This window comes from Cydia fagiglandana, chromosome 15 (genome assembly GCF_963556715.1).
Source record: "Cydia fagiglandana chromosome 15, ilCydFagi1.1, whole genome shotgun sequence".
Taxonomy (NCBI): domain Eukaryota; kingdom Metazoa; phylum Arthropoda; class Insecta; order Lepidoptera; family Tortricidae; genus Cydia; species Cydia fagiglandana.
In genome coordinates, this window is record NC_085946.1 from 10,220,831 (window position 1) to 10,241,489 (window position 20,659).

Below are 20,659 nucleotides of genomic sequence, written 5' to 3' on the forward strand. Positions count from 1 at the left end.
TTAAATAAAAATATAGAGTTATAAATATGAATTCGGTCCCTCGGCCTCGGGTCGGCCGCGCCGCTCACGTCACGGGGCACGGGGCACGGGGCACACGGTTCGCACGGTTCACTCGTCACTCGCGACTCGGCACGGGCACGGCCCTGCCGCTAGGGTCCAGCGCGCGTCACGGTCGGGGTGGCGGGTGCGGGCGGCGGGTGGCGGGCTAGTGGATGGCGACGGGGCTGCGGCGCGGCGCGTGCAGGTCGTCGGGCGCGCGCTCCACGTCCATGCGCTCGGGCGCGGGCGCGGGCGCCAGGCCCGGCGCGCCCCACACCAGCGCGCCGCCCAACCCCACGCCCACTCCCACTCCCACTCCCACTGCGATCACAACATTCACGTTATGCCTAGTGGACATTTACAAACACATCTAATTAGTTCATCGACTCTATAAACCTAGGAACGGTGGACACCTTTAAGGTCGATGCGGGGAAGACCGAAGTGTGTACCCGAATACGAGAGTTCTTGACGGTCTCCCTGTACCAAAAATATATGTGCCGGTCTTTTCCACATTAACCTTAGTGGCGATGGGGAATACTATCGACCCCCGTTAAGTATTTTTTTTACGATTTATGTAAGATTTTCCGTTACATATATAATAACGAAAACCCCAGTGCCATGCACGTACCTACAGAAAAAAGTGAATACTATTTTTTTCATGGTGGATTACTTTTTCATATATTTATTTTGCTTACTAATCAAATGACTTGAATGATAAAAATTTGTATGTTTAAAGTAAATAAAAAACTAAATGTGACCCTATCAGATTTGCGTTGTATAACATAATTATAGCACTATTTTACATCATTACATTAACTATTACTCTGTATAAAGAACGAAGTACAACATCAAAAGTGTATCAACATGTAAATTTTTAATATTTACCACTGATAAGATTATTTTGAGACCTTGACATGGGACATGAGTTCCACTAATATTAAACATTATAAATTGTTTTATAAATCGGGCCCAGGCCCCAGTAAAAAATTTGCCAATCTTAAAATGAACGTGCTCCAGAAAAATAAGGTAAAACTCCACCCATCCACAGTAGTTTGACCCAAATTGTGAGCCAGATCCTCTAATGTACATATTAAGATGTAGGTAAGCATAGATCATAGACAATCTAACGTGTTTGTGACATCTAGTGTCAAGTAGCGGTACTGATAAATCCGCTAATTGACGCTAGCGACATCTAGATATCGATTACGAAAATAAGAAGTTTTGGTTACGCGCTAATCAAGGGGATTGGGGGTCTAGTGTTATTAGTCTATGTTTACACCCTCCTTTTGTATTTTTAAGAGCATTATTTTTTTGCGCAAGCGCCAGTGAAGCTAGAGCTCAGGATTTTTTATTTTGCCAAAAATAGGTTTAACTCGGGAAGGACCTATTTTGAAATGAAAAACCATTTTAAATTTAATATTCTAAACTTTCGCGTTTTAAATACATATTAACTCACATTATAGACGGGTCTAACGCGAATTATATTCAATTACCTTTATTTACCGACGTTTCGACACAGGTTTCACTGGTCGTGGTCGCGGCTGACTGATTGTCCCAGCAAAATAAAAATAAAGGTAATTGAATATAATTCGCGTTAGACCCGTCTATAATGTGAGTTAATATGCATTTTAAATTTGACTGAATTTGTACTATTATTAAGTAAAGCCTGACCAGTAACATATATTGATCACTGTCAAGAGGGCGCTGTTATTTTCATGTATAGGGTGACAGTTCAGTAGGTATACTATAAAAAACAACTGGAACAATTTCCAGTGAAATTCCGCAACATGGCGCGTGATTATATAGTGGTCAGGCTTCAACTGTGGGTCAATGAGGCATTTTCCCTTAGCAACAACTCTTTTCATATCGCATCGTGAATTTTAAGATTGGTGTAAGTGAACTCTATGATGTTGCCCAAGTAACAGATAACTTTTAATAAAATATATTTGCTTGAATTAGTTTTAATCAACCGGGACATATTTGTGCAGTGCAAAGGTTTCTTAAACAAAAATGTTTAGTTTCTAAATGTATGTAAATTGTAATTACTAATTAAGTACGTTTCTATAAAATACATATACCTAGTAATCTACAAGGGAGAAATTAAAGCCTATTAATTATGTTTTTCATCACACTTGCTCGAAAAAGATCTTATTTCATGCAGGTGTACTGAAGGGTAAAGGCCTTCATATATTGTTCCCGCGGGAGTTATGGATTGTGAAGTATAACGGAGTTTTACTTTTAAAATACTGACTTTTATAATTTAATTTTTTTTTTATGTTTATGTATATTTAATAACATTAATTTAATAGCCGTTAAAATATTTTTTACACAATTTTCAATCGTGGCTGAGCGCCGAAGGTCTGCCTTCAATGTCTTACCTGTCAAGAAAACGACAATATGGCGGAAGAATGTTTGAAATGTCACCGTATTTGATCATTATTTCGCTTATAATTTAGTTTTTTTTCTTCGCAAGTGTGATGCAAAACATTGCGTGTAACTCCGAGGGTAAGAATATTGTCAACTCGAGTCTTTAATTCCGAATTATCGTCGTCGTTTACCCCCCTCGTTGCGCAATGTACTAATTCTGGGTACCCATTCCACTAAACTATTAAAAGTACTGTAACACAGACTCTTTCTCTGATTAATGATATATCGAAAGAAGAGTATTTTTCAAATATTTCGTCAAATTCACAATGGCATAGAGCGTGACCCAAGATTAGATATTATAATTTGTTAGTGTGGCTAATTGGCTATTTAAGTAGAGATCTAATAACAAAAAACTTTTTAAATTAAGCAGAGATTCCGCGTGCAAAATAAAATATTACCTAAGTTTCATTTGAGAATAATGTTCAATATATTTGGTAATTTTTGAATGATCCTTAATTTAATACTTGATTTTAAACCAATCGTCATAATAACCGTTATAATACATAACCTAATGAACAAATGAAACAGCATTGTGAATGCAACTATGGCATAAAAATTAAAATACAGAGGAATATCAGTTACAAGTCGCAACATACGTATAACTTTCTCTACACGTCTAAATTACAATAAAAAAAAACGTATTTTACAACTTGTAATTTGCAACATAAAACAATGTTAGCAAGAATAAAAATCTGCTAGCTGTAAAGCAGAGTTGATTCTTAAGCTGCAGGTCACAGAGCCACCAGAGGTAGACGTTTAGACACAGCGGTTTCTTGTTATCTTCTCGTAGTGACGTAGTCGAACAATAATAACCACAATACCAATTGTAAAGTAATAATAAATTATCACCTTCAGGCTGTGGGAAACTTTTACTTTAATTATTCGTCCTTTTATAAGTACAGTTAAGTGTAAAAATATGCACTGAGAGAAAAGTACACCAAAAATACACTTAGAATTACAAAAATAAACTTAATCCGGGGACAAGGAGAGTTAACTAATAGGAACAAATTGACTTTTGTAATTTCTATTAAATCTTGCAATTTCTATTATCTGTTTGTTGAAATTATATTTGGGATTACTGAGCTGTTTGTAGAAATAAATAAACTTTACAGAAATAGTGAAACGTCCATAATTATTACTAAAACTTCATTTTTTCCCCCAGTACAGAACTGTTTTTTAATTCCTGGTGATGATCTTTCTCTCAGTGTGGGTACACGCATCATCTAAAATATGTCCCATAGCATTTATGTTCGCGAATTAAATTATGGGACATATTTTCAAGTAAGTTGCATGGACCCCGATTTACATTTTACTTAACTGTATTACATTTTAAACAGCAAGCAGATCTCATACACGATTGACTCTGGATATTATTTAATGTTTATTTAATAATCAATTCTATCGCCCCAACCCGTAGATTCAAAATTAATCAAGAGACCGTAGCGTGTTTAATTTTACGCATTTATATAATTTGAATGGGGCCGTCAGCTGTAAATTGAATCAAGATCCAACCTTTCTTTTTTGGCTTGCGGTTTGAAATGTAATGCAATAAGTTGCCAATGCTGGGGGCTCTCGTGACGGCTGCGAAAGTAGCGGTAGCGTTACGGCCAGGCCACGATTCGCGCGACGGCGACAGCGGCGAGCGGTATCCATGGGTGGGAACGCCGCTCGCCGCTTGTCGTGGCCTCGCCGGCAGGGAAGCCATGCCTCGGTGCAACCATGCTCGGTATGTTGGCGGGTGGGTGGCGGGTGTAGACTGTAGGTACAGTGTCAGACCTGGCGGAGGCCCAGTGGGCGGCTAGCGCTGCGCGGCGGCGCCGGCCCGCTCTAGTCATCGCGGGTCCGAGCCATCTGCCGCCGAACATTCACATTATTCACGAGCGAAACCATCGTCCACGAGCGGGCAACTCTAGACGCTTCATCCGATCGGTAATATTCGTGATATATCTCCGATAGGATGAACATTCTAGCGCCATCTCACTTCCCTTCTCCGGTACAAACAAACAATATCGGGGACGGGCTGAACTTCAAAAGGGAACTCTGGTTGAGGAAACGATTCTTTTTAAATCGATCGTTAAGTTCCAGGTGTTTTGTCTCACAAAAGCGTGCGCGCGTTTGAATGTACGTGTGCGCGTGAGATCGGTTGCACTCTCGAAGTTACTCACACATGTAAGTTCGACCTGCTTTGGTGAGATAAAACGTCTGTATCTGTACTGATACATTGAGATTTCAGAAGGGGATCGTTAACAAAGCCAACACCTTGGGTTTTGGAAATATTTCAAACAACGGAAAGAGAACATATTCCATCTGTTGGTTTATTGTGAAATAGGCGAAAAAAAATTGTTTTTGCGACTAAATTATTATAAACCGTATAAACCCAGATGGAACATTAAAGTTAGTTCATATGAAATGATAGAAGCATTTGATGTGTTAGCAGAACTCGACACAAGCTTGAGATGATCGATGTTAGACTCAAAATGTACAATACTTATAGTATAAAAACAGCTTTCTTCGCCTTGAGATAATACAACACACAATTAGATTGCTGGGGCACAAAACGATACCATTTGCATTTTACTATCTTTTTCAAAGTTATATTCACACAAATTAGACAGAGGACTGTGTAAATCTAAAGTGCAGTCAATAGAAAATTGCAAATAATGTAAACAAACCAATTTAATAACTTCTTTATTTAGCTATCTCGCACTTTTTGAGGACAACCATAACCTTATCAACAGTTTACACGTTTTTAGTTAAAACAAAGATTATTTATTAATATGTAGAGAGTCAACCTTCGAAAAATGTTAGGTTATATATCAAATGCTAACAAAACCTGTAATAATATTTGTTTACATTATTTGCTATGGTTGTGTCTGTATTAGATTCCTGGCTGTGTGTAGTAGCGAAAGCAAACAGTATCGTCCAGTAGGCCCAGCTCTTACTGTAGCCGGGGCGGTGGTAGAGACTGACCGTGCTGGTGGTGCTGTTGCGCCTGCTGCGTGTTGGTGGCCTCGTCCGCGGTGCGCTTGAAGAAGTTGTGTTGCAGCGCGTAGTACGGCGTCACGCGCTGCTTGGGGTCGTACTCTAGCATACGGAGAATTAGGTCCTGGAAATATTGTTTTTAATATTATATTATGTGTCAATAATTTCGTTCAACGGCAGGCTATAGAATCAATAATTTTCTAACAGCTCACTACAAGTGTAAATGTAAACCACATCGATCAAAGCTTTTTTTGCTGACTCTTTGATGGTTGAAGAAATATCTAATTATTTTTCCACATCTTTCGAGGTTACTTGCTATAAATTGCTGCAAATAAAGCATGCTATAAATTGATTATGCGAAACAGTTCCTTTTTACATAAGAATCTGAATAGCTAAAGCCTACGTAGCGCAATTATTTTATTATCTTATTTATTTATTAGCCTATTGTGTCCCACCGCTGGGCAAAGGGGAAGTCTTTCTTTCCTCACGCATCTCGGTGCGCACGCATGAGCACAATGCGGAATAGTTAATAAAATTATTATTCATGCCCTCGAAAACGAACCAACGATCTGGTTTTCCGGTCGAGAGATACGGTCACCCGCGTATGTACTATATTCCTAGGTAGGTATAGACGGTCAAGCAAATCTAGTCAGTAGAAAAAGGCGCGAAATTTAAATTTTCTATGAGACGATATCCCTTCGCGCCTACATTTTTCAAATTATCCGCATTTTTCTACTGACAAGATCAGCTCGACCAACTATAAGTGTGTGCGTTACCTTAAACTTAAGATAGTCCGAGACGGAGTGTCCGGGCTCGCCGCGCCGCCGCGCCGCGGGCCCGCCGCCCTCCACGCCGAGGATGTCGTGCAGCCGCCGCGTGCCCGCCGCGCGGTACTTCCTGTAACCACTGCACACCTTACTAGTGATCCAAAACACAAGAGCCTTTTAGCTCTCTCATCTCTTGACGCCTAAAAGGCTAAAAGCCTTTTTCACTAATTAAATAGAAAAGTTTTTTAGCCTTTAGGCGTCAAGAGATGAGGCGAGCCCTAAAAAAAGAGCTTAAAGGCTCGAGTCTTTTGGATCACTACACCTTACTCATCCTGCTAGTCACACTGCGAGTGCGTGAACAGGACCATGGACCCCGACCGGTCCGTGGACATACAGAACGTAGAACCCCAACAAGTATTGGGGCCAGTTGCACCAACCACATTTGACAGACCGATCAACGTCAGCCGGCGCGCCCCGCTTTACTGTGAAACTTTCCATACATAAAAATTTAGCGAACTCTTTAACGATACGAACAGTTTGGTGCAACCGACCCTTAAGAAAAATGGTGGTTTGTAGTTTGGTGGTTTTTAGAAAAATGGTACCATTTACTTTTTTTGGGTTATTTAGACTCAGAATCACGTCTTATTGAAAAGTCACAAGTACTATGAAAAGTAAAAAAGTGTCCCCAGTTTTTCATACAAATTTTGGGTGTCAGTTTTGTAACGGTCCATACAAAATATATGTGAAAATGCGATACAAATTTTAATTTTTTTTGGGATTCTGAGTAAAAAGAACCCAAAAGTACCTATATGGATTTTCAAAAAAAGTTAATGGTCACTTTTAAGTGAAAATGCCCAAATAATAATAATTCCTACAATTAAAAATAGCTGTGAAATTATCGTATAAGTACTTCTGATACCGGTTTACGAAAAGTCGTGCAAGTTCATATTGACGGCCGGTTGCACCGACCACAATAATTCAATTATTGACGGACTAAGCGTCTCCGATCGGCAGAGAAGTATGAAACATAGCGAACGTTTTAGCGGTGACGGACGATCTGGTGCGACTGACCCTAAATCGTTTTATAGACGATTAATATTTGATGAAGATTAGTGCCCCAAACAGGCTATAATGATACAATAGATTACTTTTTTTTTTATTATGATTGGGCTTACTCATGGCCACAGACTAGCCGAGGCGTAGACGTGGCCTACGATGGAGCGAGCTCGCCCAGAAGGTGCCTGTTCACTCTTGATTTGAAGGTTGTCGGGCTTATTACAGCTTTAATTTACAGTATTAGGTTGATCTGTGTAAGATTGTGTTCTCCTGTAAGTGTCCAATAGTAAGATGGTTATCGTGACTACGAACAATAATTACCTATCTGAAAAGTCTAATAAACGGCAATTGTAACTATGTACTTTCTTCAATTTATTATAGTAAGGGTTTCAAATAGTCCTAAAGTTTATATGATTTGTTGAAAGAAGTCGGGATTAAAACATACCTCCCATCTTTCCCGTTGACTTTCTTCAAAACATAACCGCCACCTTCTGACGCTGGTAGTTTGTCGAAGAATTTTCTGGTTTTATGAGCCTGGAAAAATTATGTTATTAATTATGAATGATGTTACCATAAATAATTGTCGTATAATTCAATCTGTTTTCTTTCGATAATCAGTTTCTATTCGGCAGAAGAAACATGTTGCAGAAAATAGCTAGTTTAAGTATTTCCTCGGTCGATGTTACTCCTTGGAACTGTGTGAATCTCTATAGGCACCTGAGCGGCCACAAAAGGTATGCCCTACTGTAAGATCACAAGTCTAACTTTGTCTAATTTTTCATCTAATTCAACTCTTTTCATATGATTTATCTATGTTGTCTCCACGAAGAATAGACGTGATCCTATCAATCGTATGCATCTCCACTAGAAATGCGATCCAACGACCATATGTGTCGCCAAGTCATTAACTTCATTAAGTATAACCAGTAAGATCTCCGAAGATCGATAGAGTATTGACTGAATAGAATGTATTGGTCTAACTTACCTGATCTAATAAGTGATCCGGCGGCATACCCAGCACCTCAACGATTTTGTTCATCTGGTCAATCTCGTTGGCTCCGCTGAACAATGGTTCGCCCGTATGCATCTCCACGAGTATGCAGCCCAGCGACCACATGTCTATCGCGAGGTCGTAAGGTATGCCCAGTAGGACCTCCGGTGATCGGTAGAACCTTGACTGGATGTATTGGTATATCTGGAATGTTACCAATTTATATTTAAGTTGAGAATACGATTTTTCACGTGTATACACTTCTGGTCAAACGTTTATAAATATTTTTTTAGGCTATATATAAAAACGTAAGGCTGCTACCACTACTCATTTCATTAATATTTGATGTCTATCTATCATGAGAAAATTCTTTCGATTCCAAATCATTAATTATTTGTACAAATTTCGTGGAAATGAGCAATGTTGATACGCTTCGACACATATGTTATCGATACAATAACCAAAAGCTAGTATTGGATAATTTTCTTATTCCTTGAAAAACTGTCTAAGAAAATAGATCCAGTTTTCAGATCGTATTTACAAGTCACGCGTCGAATCAAAACAACACATCAATAGTCCTACTAAATGCATTAATATATTGCGTCACACGTTAGTGAATAACCTCTTTCGCAGTGCAAGAAACATTAACGTAGTCGAGACGCAGTACGCGATAACCTCCGAGTACAAGTACCGAATCACACGGCCTGTGTGTGATTTATCTTGGCAATTAGAATTTACTAGGAACAGTCTATAAATCGGGACTAGTTATTAGAAATGCGGTCGATGAGAGATATTGAATATAAAGCTTTAATCTAAGGCCATAAGACTTAAAAGTCAGTGTAGGCTGCATGACATATGCGAGGGTGAATAGAAGTGGGCAATGGAGGTTAAAAGTCGATTTCGGCTTTCATTTTCGGGAGCTGAAATAGATTGCATTCGAGATTTAAGATTTCCATTTTGTACTCTGGGTTCGGGATGAAATGCTACTCTTTCTATAAATCACAATTAAGTTATCACTATATAATCTGTTAATGTACTCACCCTTTGGCCTAGTTGACACGAACTTCCGAAGTCTACTATCTTAATGGCTGACCTTTTAGGATTGCATAATAGTATATTTTCGGGCTTAAGATCACAGTGAATTATATTTAGTTCTGAAAAGAAAAACAAGGTTTAATTAGAAACTCACCAAAATGTATTTTGTAACTTAATTAGCTTTAAGTATTTATCTGTATGAACAATAAGCTTAAAAATAAAGAATGGTATCAAGGGAAACTTGCGACAAGTTTTGACTTTTTTCTTTAAACTATAGTCCAAGCCTTTTTGCATATCTTGCCAACAACGACAGAATTTCTACCCCACAAATTGACCTTTCAGTCGCAAGTTGCCGCTAAACTTGCCGGTTATTAAACAAACAAATTCTTTATCAGCTGCGATGCAAAATTGGCAACAAATTTCAATCTTAAACTCTTTGCTGAATGCAGGAAAACACAACGACGGAGCAATGTTCAGGCAAGATCTCTGTATGTGTAAATGTTAACTCATTGTTCATGTTCATTAAAAGCCCGCCAAGGTTTTTGATGTTTTCATCAGCTCAGCAAGTGGTGTATGTCACATATGTCAAACAGGGGTATGAATCATTGCTCCGTTTACTAGGAAATATATTATCCTTCCTATGTACGTTAGGGCAAATAAGAAAATGCGATAAATACGATACCTAACCAATATTTTGTGCTACACTTCAGTCTCTAGCAACACCTGCCAAGACTCTTTAAAGTGCTTTGTCGAGTAGAAATAGTGGGGGTCCTATTTAACGTCTATGTCTCGATATTAAACTTGTAATTTAAGTTGTGGGTTTGACGTAAATAAATGTATTTTCTTTCTTTCTTTCAAATACGTGTTTTTTTTTTTATTCCATCATTTTACCGCATTGCATCATACAAATTAGATGATTGAGTTGACTCACCAGGTTGACTAAGGAAGAGTAGCGCTGTGCACAGCTGTTGCGCGAATTTCCGCGTGAGGTTGAGCGATACGCCGCGAAAGTTGGTGTTCCGCAGCAGGTCGTAGAGGTTGTACGAGAGTAGCTCGAATACTAGGCACAGGTGGTTCCGCCACATGAAGTGACGTTTCAGTTTCACTGGAAATTATAATCACATACGTGTTAGTTTACTACTATCGTCATAAATTGTGGTATGTAGTTAGCGATGAAACTGAACATGACATTAAAGTTAACTGTGTTCAACTCTGGTCTACTTGGGATTCCAAATCACAATCACAATCAATGTGCTATAAATTAAAACAGCTGCCCGTTCGTTTTTCACAGCGAATTCTGTCATTGCAATCGTGAGGTCACTAGCGAAGATGAATCTTTGATTGAAAAGTGTATAACCTTAACCAATAACCTATGCGTTGGTCATAGCCAATATGATGATCATTGAATGTGTATTAATTAACAACATACACCAGTTTTTGAGACAAGAAAGGGTTTGCTGAAATGGCGTGCACTACTTGGCAGCACTGAGGATTATGTCCACTCTCCACGCTCCTGTTAAAGCGCTTATGTTCCTGACAATCTTCTCTACATTATAACTTGACATCTCTATAATATAACTGTCTCACACAAGGACTGCATTTGAGGAAATGTCAAAAATATATTCATTTATAGAATAGTATCATTGTAGAGCAGGTTTCAAGGAGTTTATCTCCGTTTCTATTACTGAATTTTCGCAGTATTTAAAAATCCTACATTAACACAAACAAGTGCCGTTGTGTAGCAACTTTGTTTCTTACAGTTCACAAAGCTAGATTAGAAAACTAGATATATTTTCAGGTGCGACTTTAATTCTTGATGGCCTGTTACAATGCTACAAAATAAATCACAACGTCCCGCTATTTAATCACTTTGCAGGGCGTGTTTTATTGCCCTATCCTCTTTCATGTGTGAATGCACCTCTATAGAGCAAGAACCATTTACAATCAGCTTACAATAAACGTCTGTAGCGAGTAGCGAAGCTAAGCTTTAACGTTATTAACCGAAACAATGTTCTTGAGACGTTGAGTACCTACTTAATACTTATATTTGAGCTCATATACAAGAAGCTTCGGTGTTTTTATTGACGGGGAAGGGGAGTTAGAACATAGTACATGAAAGTGAGTTTGTCAAAGTCTTATAGCTACTAAAACATGAATTGGTTAACCGATTTCAGCTGTTGATTCCTAGCAGCTGAAGAATTGGCGCACCCAAATGCAACCCAAAGGGGAAAATAGTAGACTAAAGTAAGTTTTATGTTACTTTAACACAAAAAGGGAAATATCTTAATAACTCACCTATATAATACTTATTTTCAGCATCTGCTCTGTTCATCATTTCTAGTAACTTGACTTCTATTTGTGCCTGATTTAGGAAGGGTTTCTTATTCTTAATTATTTTAATCGCTACTTGACACTGCTCCTCGTGATCATACGCTTTCACAACCTGAAATAGAAAATAAATGTTTGATGTAAATAAATGTATAACTATCATAGCTGTAGTAAACTATGCTTTCACAAACTCCTTTGGATTGAATCCCAGATTACACATACAAATCCTAGCAGAAGAGTCTCCATTTTTTATGACCACAGAGTGGAGTGGTAGTTTAGGTGGGCCAGAAGTTTGGATTTTATGGCCGCTGACGCAGTCGTGGTTTTTTCGCTTTCTTTCCGCGAGCCATACTCGTAATTTAAAATAACCTTAAACCTACTCATCTTGCGTGACGATGTATGTGTGGAATCAGTACCAAATATCAAATAAGCCAACAAACTGCCCTGCAGTTTGGCAGAAGAAAAACATCTGTAAAATAGGGTTTATTTCACCTGAATAAATGATTTATTATTATTATTATTTGTATCTCCTTTCTGGATTTCACGGGCCTATAAATCCCGGTCTTTTGATAGGCTTGCGTGGGGATACTGATCCAACACGTAGAGGCCCTTTGGAGAGCTTTAATGTCATGTAGAACGCCTGCTGGAACCCGTTCACAGGCGCAACAATAGACACCCATGAACCGGTCGCAGCAGGCATTGGGACTATTGTAGAAAAAGTGAACAGTATTCCGGTCTATGGATTGATGTTTGGGTGGACAATGAGACTGGGCTATTGTAAAAGAGGTCCGGACACCTGCCATAACAATGTTAACACCGTCATCGAGGCAGGCGGTGACTCGCCGCTGACTAGATGGGCCCCTGAATCTGCCGTCGCGAAGACGACCAGGAGCAACATCGGTGTGAGCGGCTCAGGGGTGTCGAGAGGTGTGCGCCGCTTTCTACCCAGTGACTGTTAACAGCCACTGTGCCAACTCGCGTCTTATGCATCTTTCACTTCCACCCCTGGAGCATATAGCTCTAGCGACTCCTCTCTGGACGGCCAATGAAGGCGAGCCAGAGCTGAGAGTCCTGCGGGTCCCCTTGGGGTCCACTCCGACCGACGAAGACACGCCGGAGACGGAGACCCTGACCGACTCTCGGGAGCACTCGGGTCCGTGGGGTCGTTACTCCCCAACAGCTCGCCACAAGCTGCCCTGCGGGCTTATTATTATTATTTGTATCTCCTTCGATATCACGGGCCTATAATCCCGGTTTTTTGATAGGCTTGCGTGGGGACACAGATCCAACACGTAGAGGCCTCTTGGAGAGCTTTAATGTCATGTAGAACGCCTGCTGGAACCCGTTCACAGGTGCAACAATAGACACCCATGAACCGGTCTCAGCAGGCATTGGGACTATTGTAGCAAAAGTGAATAGTATACCGGTCTATGGATTGAAGTTTGGGTGGACAATGAGACTGGGCTATTGTAAAGAGTTCGGACACCTGCCAAAACAATGCTAACACACGTTATCGAGGCAGGCGGTGACTCGCCGCTGACTAGATGGGCCCCTGAAACTGCCGTCGCGAAGACGACCAAGAGCAACATCGGTGTGAGCGGCTCAGGGGTGTCGAGAGGTGTGCGCCGCTTTCTACCCAGTGACTGTTAACAGCCACTGTGCCAACTCGCGTCTTATGCATCTTTCACTTCCACCCCTGGAGCATATAGCTCTAGCGACTCCTCTCTGGACGGCCAATGAAGGCAAGCCAGAGCTGAGAGTCCTGCGGGTCCCCTTGGGGTCCACTCCGACCGACGAAGACACGCCGGAGACGGAGACCCTGACCGACTCTCGGGAGCACTCGGGTCCGTGGGGTCGTTACTCCCCAACAGCTCGCCACAAGCTGCCCTGCGGGGTTATTATTATTGTTTTCTTCAAGATTTCTCTTTCTCAGCCTAAGCTGGTAATTAATATTATCTACGGGCCGGAGCCAAGTAGATGATATGTGCAATTAGGTTTGACTATTTTCATCCTCTTGCAGAAACTTCCGTACGTTATTATTATTATTAGATCCAATAAAAGCGTTTGAGGAATTAATTCTCAGCAAGCTGGAAATCGTTTCAATATCTACCTTAATTTGGTCCTAAATGCGCGTAATTCGAGTTTGCTCAATCGTGTCAGGTGTGCATAAATTTTGGAGGCTTGGAAGATACATTTTTCCTTCGATTGCCAAACCACTCGATATGTATAGAAGGAACCCACCATCAATTACAATATCACTATCAGCAACATTTTGTAGATCAGACTGGTAAAACAGTTTTCCTTTCAGCTCCTCAGATATCAATTTTCATTATGATCAAAGCAAATTTTCCGTCGGATGTACCCTTTTCGAGCTACAAGCAAAAAACTGCAAAACAGCATGAAATTTTGCACTCGGGAGTCCTGGGATATACCAAACTCTGATTACACGCATCTATGACCAAATGAAGGTACTAAAAAGATTTCCAGCTTGCTGAGAATTAATTCTTCGAAAAAATCTACTTTGATTGGCTTATATTTTGAAAAATATATCATCATCATCATCATCATAATTTAAGAGCTGTGCTCTTGTCGGTGGAGTAATCGCCACTCATTTCTTTCTTGTGCCAGTCTTTTAATTTCTTTCTTTTAATTTCTTGAGAAATATTACCTAAATGAAGTTGAATTATAATAGGACTCACCTGTCCAAAAGATCCCTTCCCTATGGGTGAGGAGATCTCGTACCGGTCGAGGAACTTCTCGCCCTGCTTGATGATGTAGTCGTGGTTGTCGTCGTCGTACCCGTCGTTGTACAACTTCCGCTCCTTCTTGTGCGAGCCGTCCTCGCCCAGGTACTGTTGCGCTCTCCGCTTCTTTTTCGCGTAATATACCTGATGACAACGAGAAATAATTGTTATGAATATAATGTACTAAATGAATGTGTAATGGGTCGCTTCCAACCGGTACGTATGGAGGTCCAAGGGGGAGGCCTATGTTCAGCAGTGGACGTCTTATGGCCGAGATGATGATGATGATGATAATGTACTAAATAAGTTTTTGACAAAAATTTCATTTTTGGTACAAGCTTTTATCGCTGACTGTACTTTTCTTACGACAGACAACTAATACTCATCGAGACAATTCTAACAACCCCTAACACAATTAGGTTGCGTTGTTTCATCACAGAGTTCCTATGGCCATCTCCTGTCTCTATCATCAGATCATCTCGATGGTACCATAATATTGCATTCTCACCCTACTTACACGTGTATGCAAATTTTCAGCTTCATTGGAAGTCGGGAAGTGAGTCAAATTTAACTTGCAAGATTTGATTACAGACAAACAACGGGACAGGTGAAAGTAAATAAAAGCTTGTAATAGTCTTGGTATTAACCAAGAGGAGATGGCGGGACCACCTGGACACATTTCTCAGCAACTGGACAGATGCTGCACTTAATAAAGAGGATTAGAAGTCTAGGGGGTAGCCTTTGTCCAGCAGTGGGACACCTTATAGGCTCGTAAAAAAAATAGTCTGGAGGAGAAGTAGAAGATTTTTTGTAAGTGTCCTGTCAAATTGTCCTAGTTCAGCGAGATAGAAGTCTTGTTATAATACTTATAGTGTATCGACTGTGCATGAAATAGGCTACTATAGAACTTGATTCCAACCGAGAAAAATTTTCCTTTTACCGTTTTTTTGAGGTGTCCAAAAGAAAAGCAAGCCAAGGTATATCCCCCAAAGGATAGGTCTTTAGTAATAACTTTTTTGCCTGGAAAATTCGTAGAAGACAATCTACCTATGCCAGTTAAGCATAGAAGCAAGGTTTTCAGTTCTTGTAACATGTCATCACTCGGAAGGCGTACAGGACCTACCGTGTAATTAGTAGAGCTAATTATGTACCGGCCTCTAGTAAATCTCTAGATATCATCGCCGGAATGATCACAAACGAAGAAGCCTTTGTTGGTCACAATCCCAGTAGTTTCGGTAATGTCCGAGCTTTTAAGAAAGAGCAGTACAAAAGGAAAATGTCGAAAAGGAGCCCGTCGGTCGGCTGTGCCGCAAACCTTTTAAAAGAAACACCTCTTTTACGGAATTACCAATTTATGTCATTTTATGGTCATATCCGGCAAAAGGGATTTTCGACTGTATTTAAAATAAATTATTGCCAGGCAAGAAATAAAGAGTAGGAAACTTGACAGTGACGTCACTGGTTCTGTGTTTCATATAGTCCTTAGAGGCTAATCGTTTTGACAGTACGGAAAAGAAACTTGATTTGATTAATGAGCCAAATACTCTAATTTGGAACGTCAAGAGCCACACTTGATTCACCGTTATTAGATGAGTCATTGATTTATAATTGTAGTAGAGTCTTCCACTATTGACAGCTACAAGGATAGGATCTATTCGATATAACTGAAATGTAATTAAATACATATAAAGTGCCATATTATTATATAATATACCACCATTGAAGACCACAAATATTGTTTTATTAAATAACAATACAATAATAGTTAATAAAGTTACATTTCCTATTTACCTACATGAAATTTATTTGGTTTCATCAAATGTCTATCATTGAACTGGTATGATTATATAGGTACATAAAATAAAACAAAAATGTATTTCAGAATTGTTTTAGAGAACAATAATTAGGTACCTAACGTGCTTAAGCACGTTGATATTTGGAATCTTAGACGTGTATGGTAGAAACGTTTGTCCTGATGTCACTTTACTGTATACTCTATTCTAATAAAAAGTCATCATAATATTATGCGTTATAGGAAATGACGGAGTAGCCGAGAGCGGGAATTCGGCTGACGGACGTTGACCCAAATACGCGTTTGACATTGATCGACGACGCGTCGCGATATGCTTATATAATGATCCTATACGCTCGTACCGCACGAATTTAGGTCTACGAAGTTCATTGCTACAGTTTGTTTAAATAAAATATAAACGATGTTACTGGTTTGACATTATGGGTTTAATCATTTAAACAATTAACTTTATATGACAAAACCATTGCGTATGACATGTACAAACCTATTTTAATTTAAAAACTTATGAATTGTGTCGTAGTAACAGCTTTTGCTCATAACCACGATGAACATTGAAGTGCCATCGCGACATATGACCTTAATATCTGGCATTCACAATTGGCCATTACGCAACATGGCAATAATTCATTGGCAATTGCATAGCATTCACGGTGTGGCGGTGCGGAAGTGTCGCATATCGACGCGGCCAAACGATAACCCAAATTTCTGACTGCGACCTACATTATTACCTACAGTGAATTTTACAGGCGGGCGGCCGGCAACGGTGAGGCTTCGCTACATAGCTGCACACCTCACCGCTCCGGCTGACGAGTCTGTTTGTTTGCCGGTGTTAAGCCACTCGCGCGGACATGCCACGCGACAGACATTCTATTCAGGTAATACAGTACAGTAGGTATACGGTGTGAAAAGTATGGGGACTTCGTTGGCTTCTTTGACATTCGGTAGCGGCGTGTAAAGTTTCAAGAGAAACTTTCGAAAGAGATACAATTTCGGCGTTGCCGAAGTGTGGGGTGTGTGGCGAGGTGTAAGGGGGGTGCGGAGGGATCATCTATCATATTTGGGAATCGTGGCCAGAGTCGGAGACAAATCATCGCGGTCGCGAGTGGTGAGTGGTGAGTCAGGCCAGTGACCGCGGCACGTGGCCGCGAGATGAGCGCGTCGGGCCGGGGAGAGACGGCGCGCGGCGGCTGTCATTGATTTTCCCCGTTTTCCCCCTACCCCGAGCCTGTTCCCCTCCCCTTCGCGTCTCACCCACTTCCAGCGCCCGATAACGAGGTTAACGGGCGACGTGAGCGTCTCCTAAACTTTAATTATACCCGTACACCCGTCGTGCATGTTTAACCCGGCCTCTATTCAGCGTTTTGTTTGCTGCACACCTGATAGCGGGACGTGATCCACTATTTCGGTACAGTTAACTATCTAATGAACGGAGCCGGAGATGGGAACTCGGAGCGCTATACTCGCGCCGCCAACTTGTGTTGCCATCGCTCCGGCCGAGCTCAAATCGAATGCACTAACAACGTCTCATCTCAACGCATAAGCGCACAACTCCGAGTGACTTACATGTGCACTCATTGTGCTCACAATGCGAAGCTCATGCGGTTTTTATGTCGCGAGCTTTACAAAAGATGCTGAAAGTCACATAAATTCAAGTTTATATAAATAAACGACTACGTTGGCAAGAATGTGTGCTGAGAGATATCAGACATAATTTTATAGATTAAAGTGCCAGAATAGAATATGGTACATTTGACAAACGACCCGTGTCACTAGGAGTTATTCTTTGTAAACAAATATGTAGCGACTGAAATAAAACATGTGAACGGCACGCTCGGTGAACTAGTTTCAGACAGAAATGCGTGGGCGGTGGGGCCTGTTCCCAGATAATTGCAAATCGCCTCTTATACAAGACGGAGCCAACAAATAGAGAAACGTCCTACGCTTTATCCGCTGCCTACACATAACTTTATTACGAACACTCGTTGGATTTTACATTTTTAACAAGTTTATGATCGTAAAGGGCACCTAAGCATTAGCTTCATTGGCTTAAACCATATTAGTTCTTCATTGATATTTATTACTTTATAATGAGGTTTACCCGGAAGGGTAAAGCACAAGAAACGATAAACAAACAAAAAGAAAATAAGTATAATTAAATATTGTCACACTAATTAACGTACTGAAGTCGTCTTCCATATGATATACAAATTACGACACTAAATTTTAAAAACTATGACAACAATTAGTAAGATAGATCTTGTAAAAAAAACATTAAAAAATATCCAATCCAAGTATTTGAAAACTTTTCTTGTAACTTGTACTACCTATTTCACACCTGTATGCTTTAATAGAGGCAGGTAAAGACAGAATCGTTACCTGTGTTCTCAGTTCGGTTGGTTGGAAATGAGGTTATATTTAGTATGATTATGAATGAGGTTTATATTTATGATGAGTATACCTACTGATGCGTCATCGTCGACGAGTCCTCCGCGTGGGCGGAATAGCTTCCACCACGGATTTACGGCGTTGGAAGCGATAAGCTCGTTATTTTATTGAGAATGTTTAGGACCACGACTCCAAAATATTAGGAGATCGAACATACGCGTCCGAACAGAAGGCATCCTAACATTGCAGGATTTGTAGGAAGCCTAATAGATTGGCTGAGGACAAAATAATCGTTACGTTAATGTGATGATTTCTACTTTTATTGATACCTAAGTTAAGACTGTTTAAGTCAGCTACAAAAAAAACTGTAAGTAAACAGATTTCTATGTATACCTATTCCAGATACTAAATAAAATAACAGATAACAAATAAATAATGTGGCCAACGCATGCCAAATAATATCGTCCTATAAATTCGTCCTAAAAATTAAGTGACCGATATCTAAGTACCTAACTATTGATTGTTTTGCAGGGTATGTATAATGACTTATTTAAATCGGACAATATAAACAATTTAATTAAAGGCTTAATTGTCACATGAAATACATATACTTAAATATATTTTCAGTTCTCATACTCGTAAAGTTGGTATTTAAGTCGTGTGTGTGTCGGATAAATTGCCTCGAATATAATGGGTCGCTTTATGCCCTTGTTGTATAATATGCATATATACTGTAAAGCTGTAATTGGCTTTAATAGGTTAATTTTTTACTAACTATATAAAGTGAAATAGGAAGTCCAGTACAAAAGTTTAATGCCAAATATTTAAAAATAAACACAATATTTGTTGCCGATCGTACTTTACGCCCCCAAACCCCAAAGGATTGACGTCAACACGACTCCTACTTAAGCTCGTCACAGATGGAGCGATAATATATCGGCAGATATCGGCATATACCGACAGATATCTTAGAGTATCGGTAAGCACCATACAATAAATCAAAAAATATATCGCTCTCTGTCTAGCACCTACATTGTGAGAGAGACGAAATATTCTAGCGATATATCGTAAGATAAGGCATCTGCAGATGCCTTGCGATAAGATATCGTAGTATACCAAAATATATATTACAGCTTCGTGTGTGGACTCTGTCAAAGTAGGTTAAAATCGACCTACTATTACATACATGTGAAATTATAGTAAGTGTTTGATAAGTTTTAAACAAATTGTCTAATCATAATCAACAATCGTTTTAAGGAATCAAGCATCTGTTGATAGATCCGTATTGAAATCCATAAAAAAAAACTGCCTTTGCGGTTCGGTGGTTTAATTACAACAAGAGGCGTAACCCAGAACACAATCCGGGTACCTGTGACACAGTAAATTGCTATCTCAATCACGGCAATACACAGAAGACAACGACATTAGCAAGGCAAGCGATTGGTTGAATGACCTTTAGACGGCTATTTATATTCTCAATTCGTCTGATTGGATGTTGTTTGTATTGGTTTTTTAACCTCTACAAAGCACTGATTTTGGATTCGAAAAGAATTTGAAATATTCACGAGAATATTGCGCGATAGAGTCAGGTCTTATGTGGTAAGTTTATTTAGATTGGGTTTGTCTAGACGGAGCCAGTTTTAAACGAGGTTGCTTAGACGTAACTGCAATCTTTCTAGCACATCTAGCAGTCTGTCTCATTACCTCCTGGGATTGGCAGATGCCTTTTAGTTTATGCCGCGGCAATAATTCTTTTTGTGCAACGTGAAACCATTATGGGCGGTATTGGCTGGGCCGAATTTAAATAATGTATGTTTCGTTTCTACATGTTTATTTTCCATGGATCCTTGCTTAGATTCACGACCAGGACCATACCTTAGCACAGAATAAATAATAGTACTAAGTACAGAAGACTCACTCTCTAACAAAACGCGCCTGTTGCGATCAGCACAGATATGGCCGCTAGGTGGCGACAGCGCCATGCGCGGCTTATGGCAAACCCCAAAATTGGGGCCGACCGGATGTAGTTTTAGCTACCTGTAGCAAAGCGACTAAATCGCGGAGTGAGACACGCCTGACCTTAGCAAATAAA

General features: G+C 39.9%; 1 protein-coding gene across 1 annotated transcript in view; it reads right to left on the reverse strand.

Moving 5' to 3' along the window:
* Nucleotides 1-205: 205 nt before the first annotated feature.
* LOC134671587 (serine/threonine-protein kinase minibrain) overlaps nucleotides 206-20,659 on the reverse strand; it is a 154,514-nt gene continuing 134,060 nt past the window's right edge. Inside the window, exons 4-12 of the mRNA XM_063529447.1 lie at nucleotides 14,325-14,513; nucleotides 11,593-11,740; nucleotides 10,229-10,402; nucleotides 9,304-9,416; nucleotides 8,257-8,466; nucleotides 7,717-7,805; nucleotides 6,225-6,345; nucleotides 5,437-5,572; nucleotides 206-348 (exon numbers count right to left, since the gene is read on the reverse strand). Of these exons, the coding sequence (XP_063385517.1) occupies nucleotides 206-348; nucleotides 5,437-5,572; nucleotides 6,225-6,345; nucleotides 7,717-7,805; nucleotides 8,257-8,466; nucleotides 9,304-9,416; nucleotides 10,229-10,402; nucleotides 11,593-11,740; nucleotides 14,325-14,513 (1,323 nt within the window). The remainder of the gene's footprint in view (nucleotides 349-5,436; nucleotides 5,573-6,224; nucleotides 6,346-7,716; nucleotides 7,806-8,256; nucleotides 8,467-9,303; nucleotides 9,417-10,228; nucleotides 10,403-11,592; nucleotides 11,741-14,324; nucleotides 14,514-20,659) is intronic.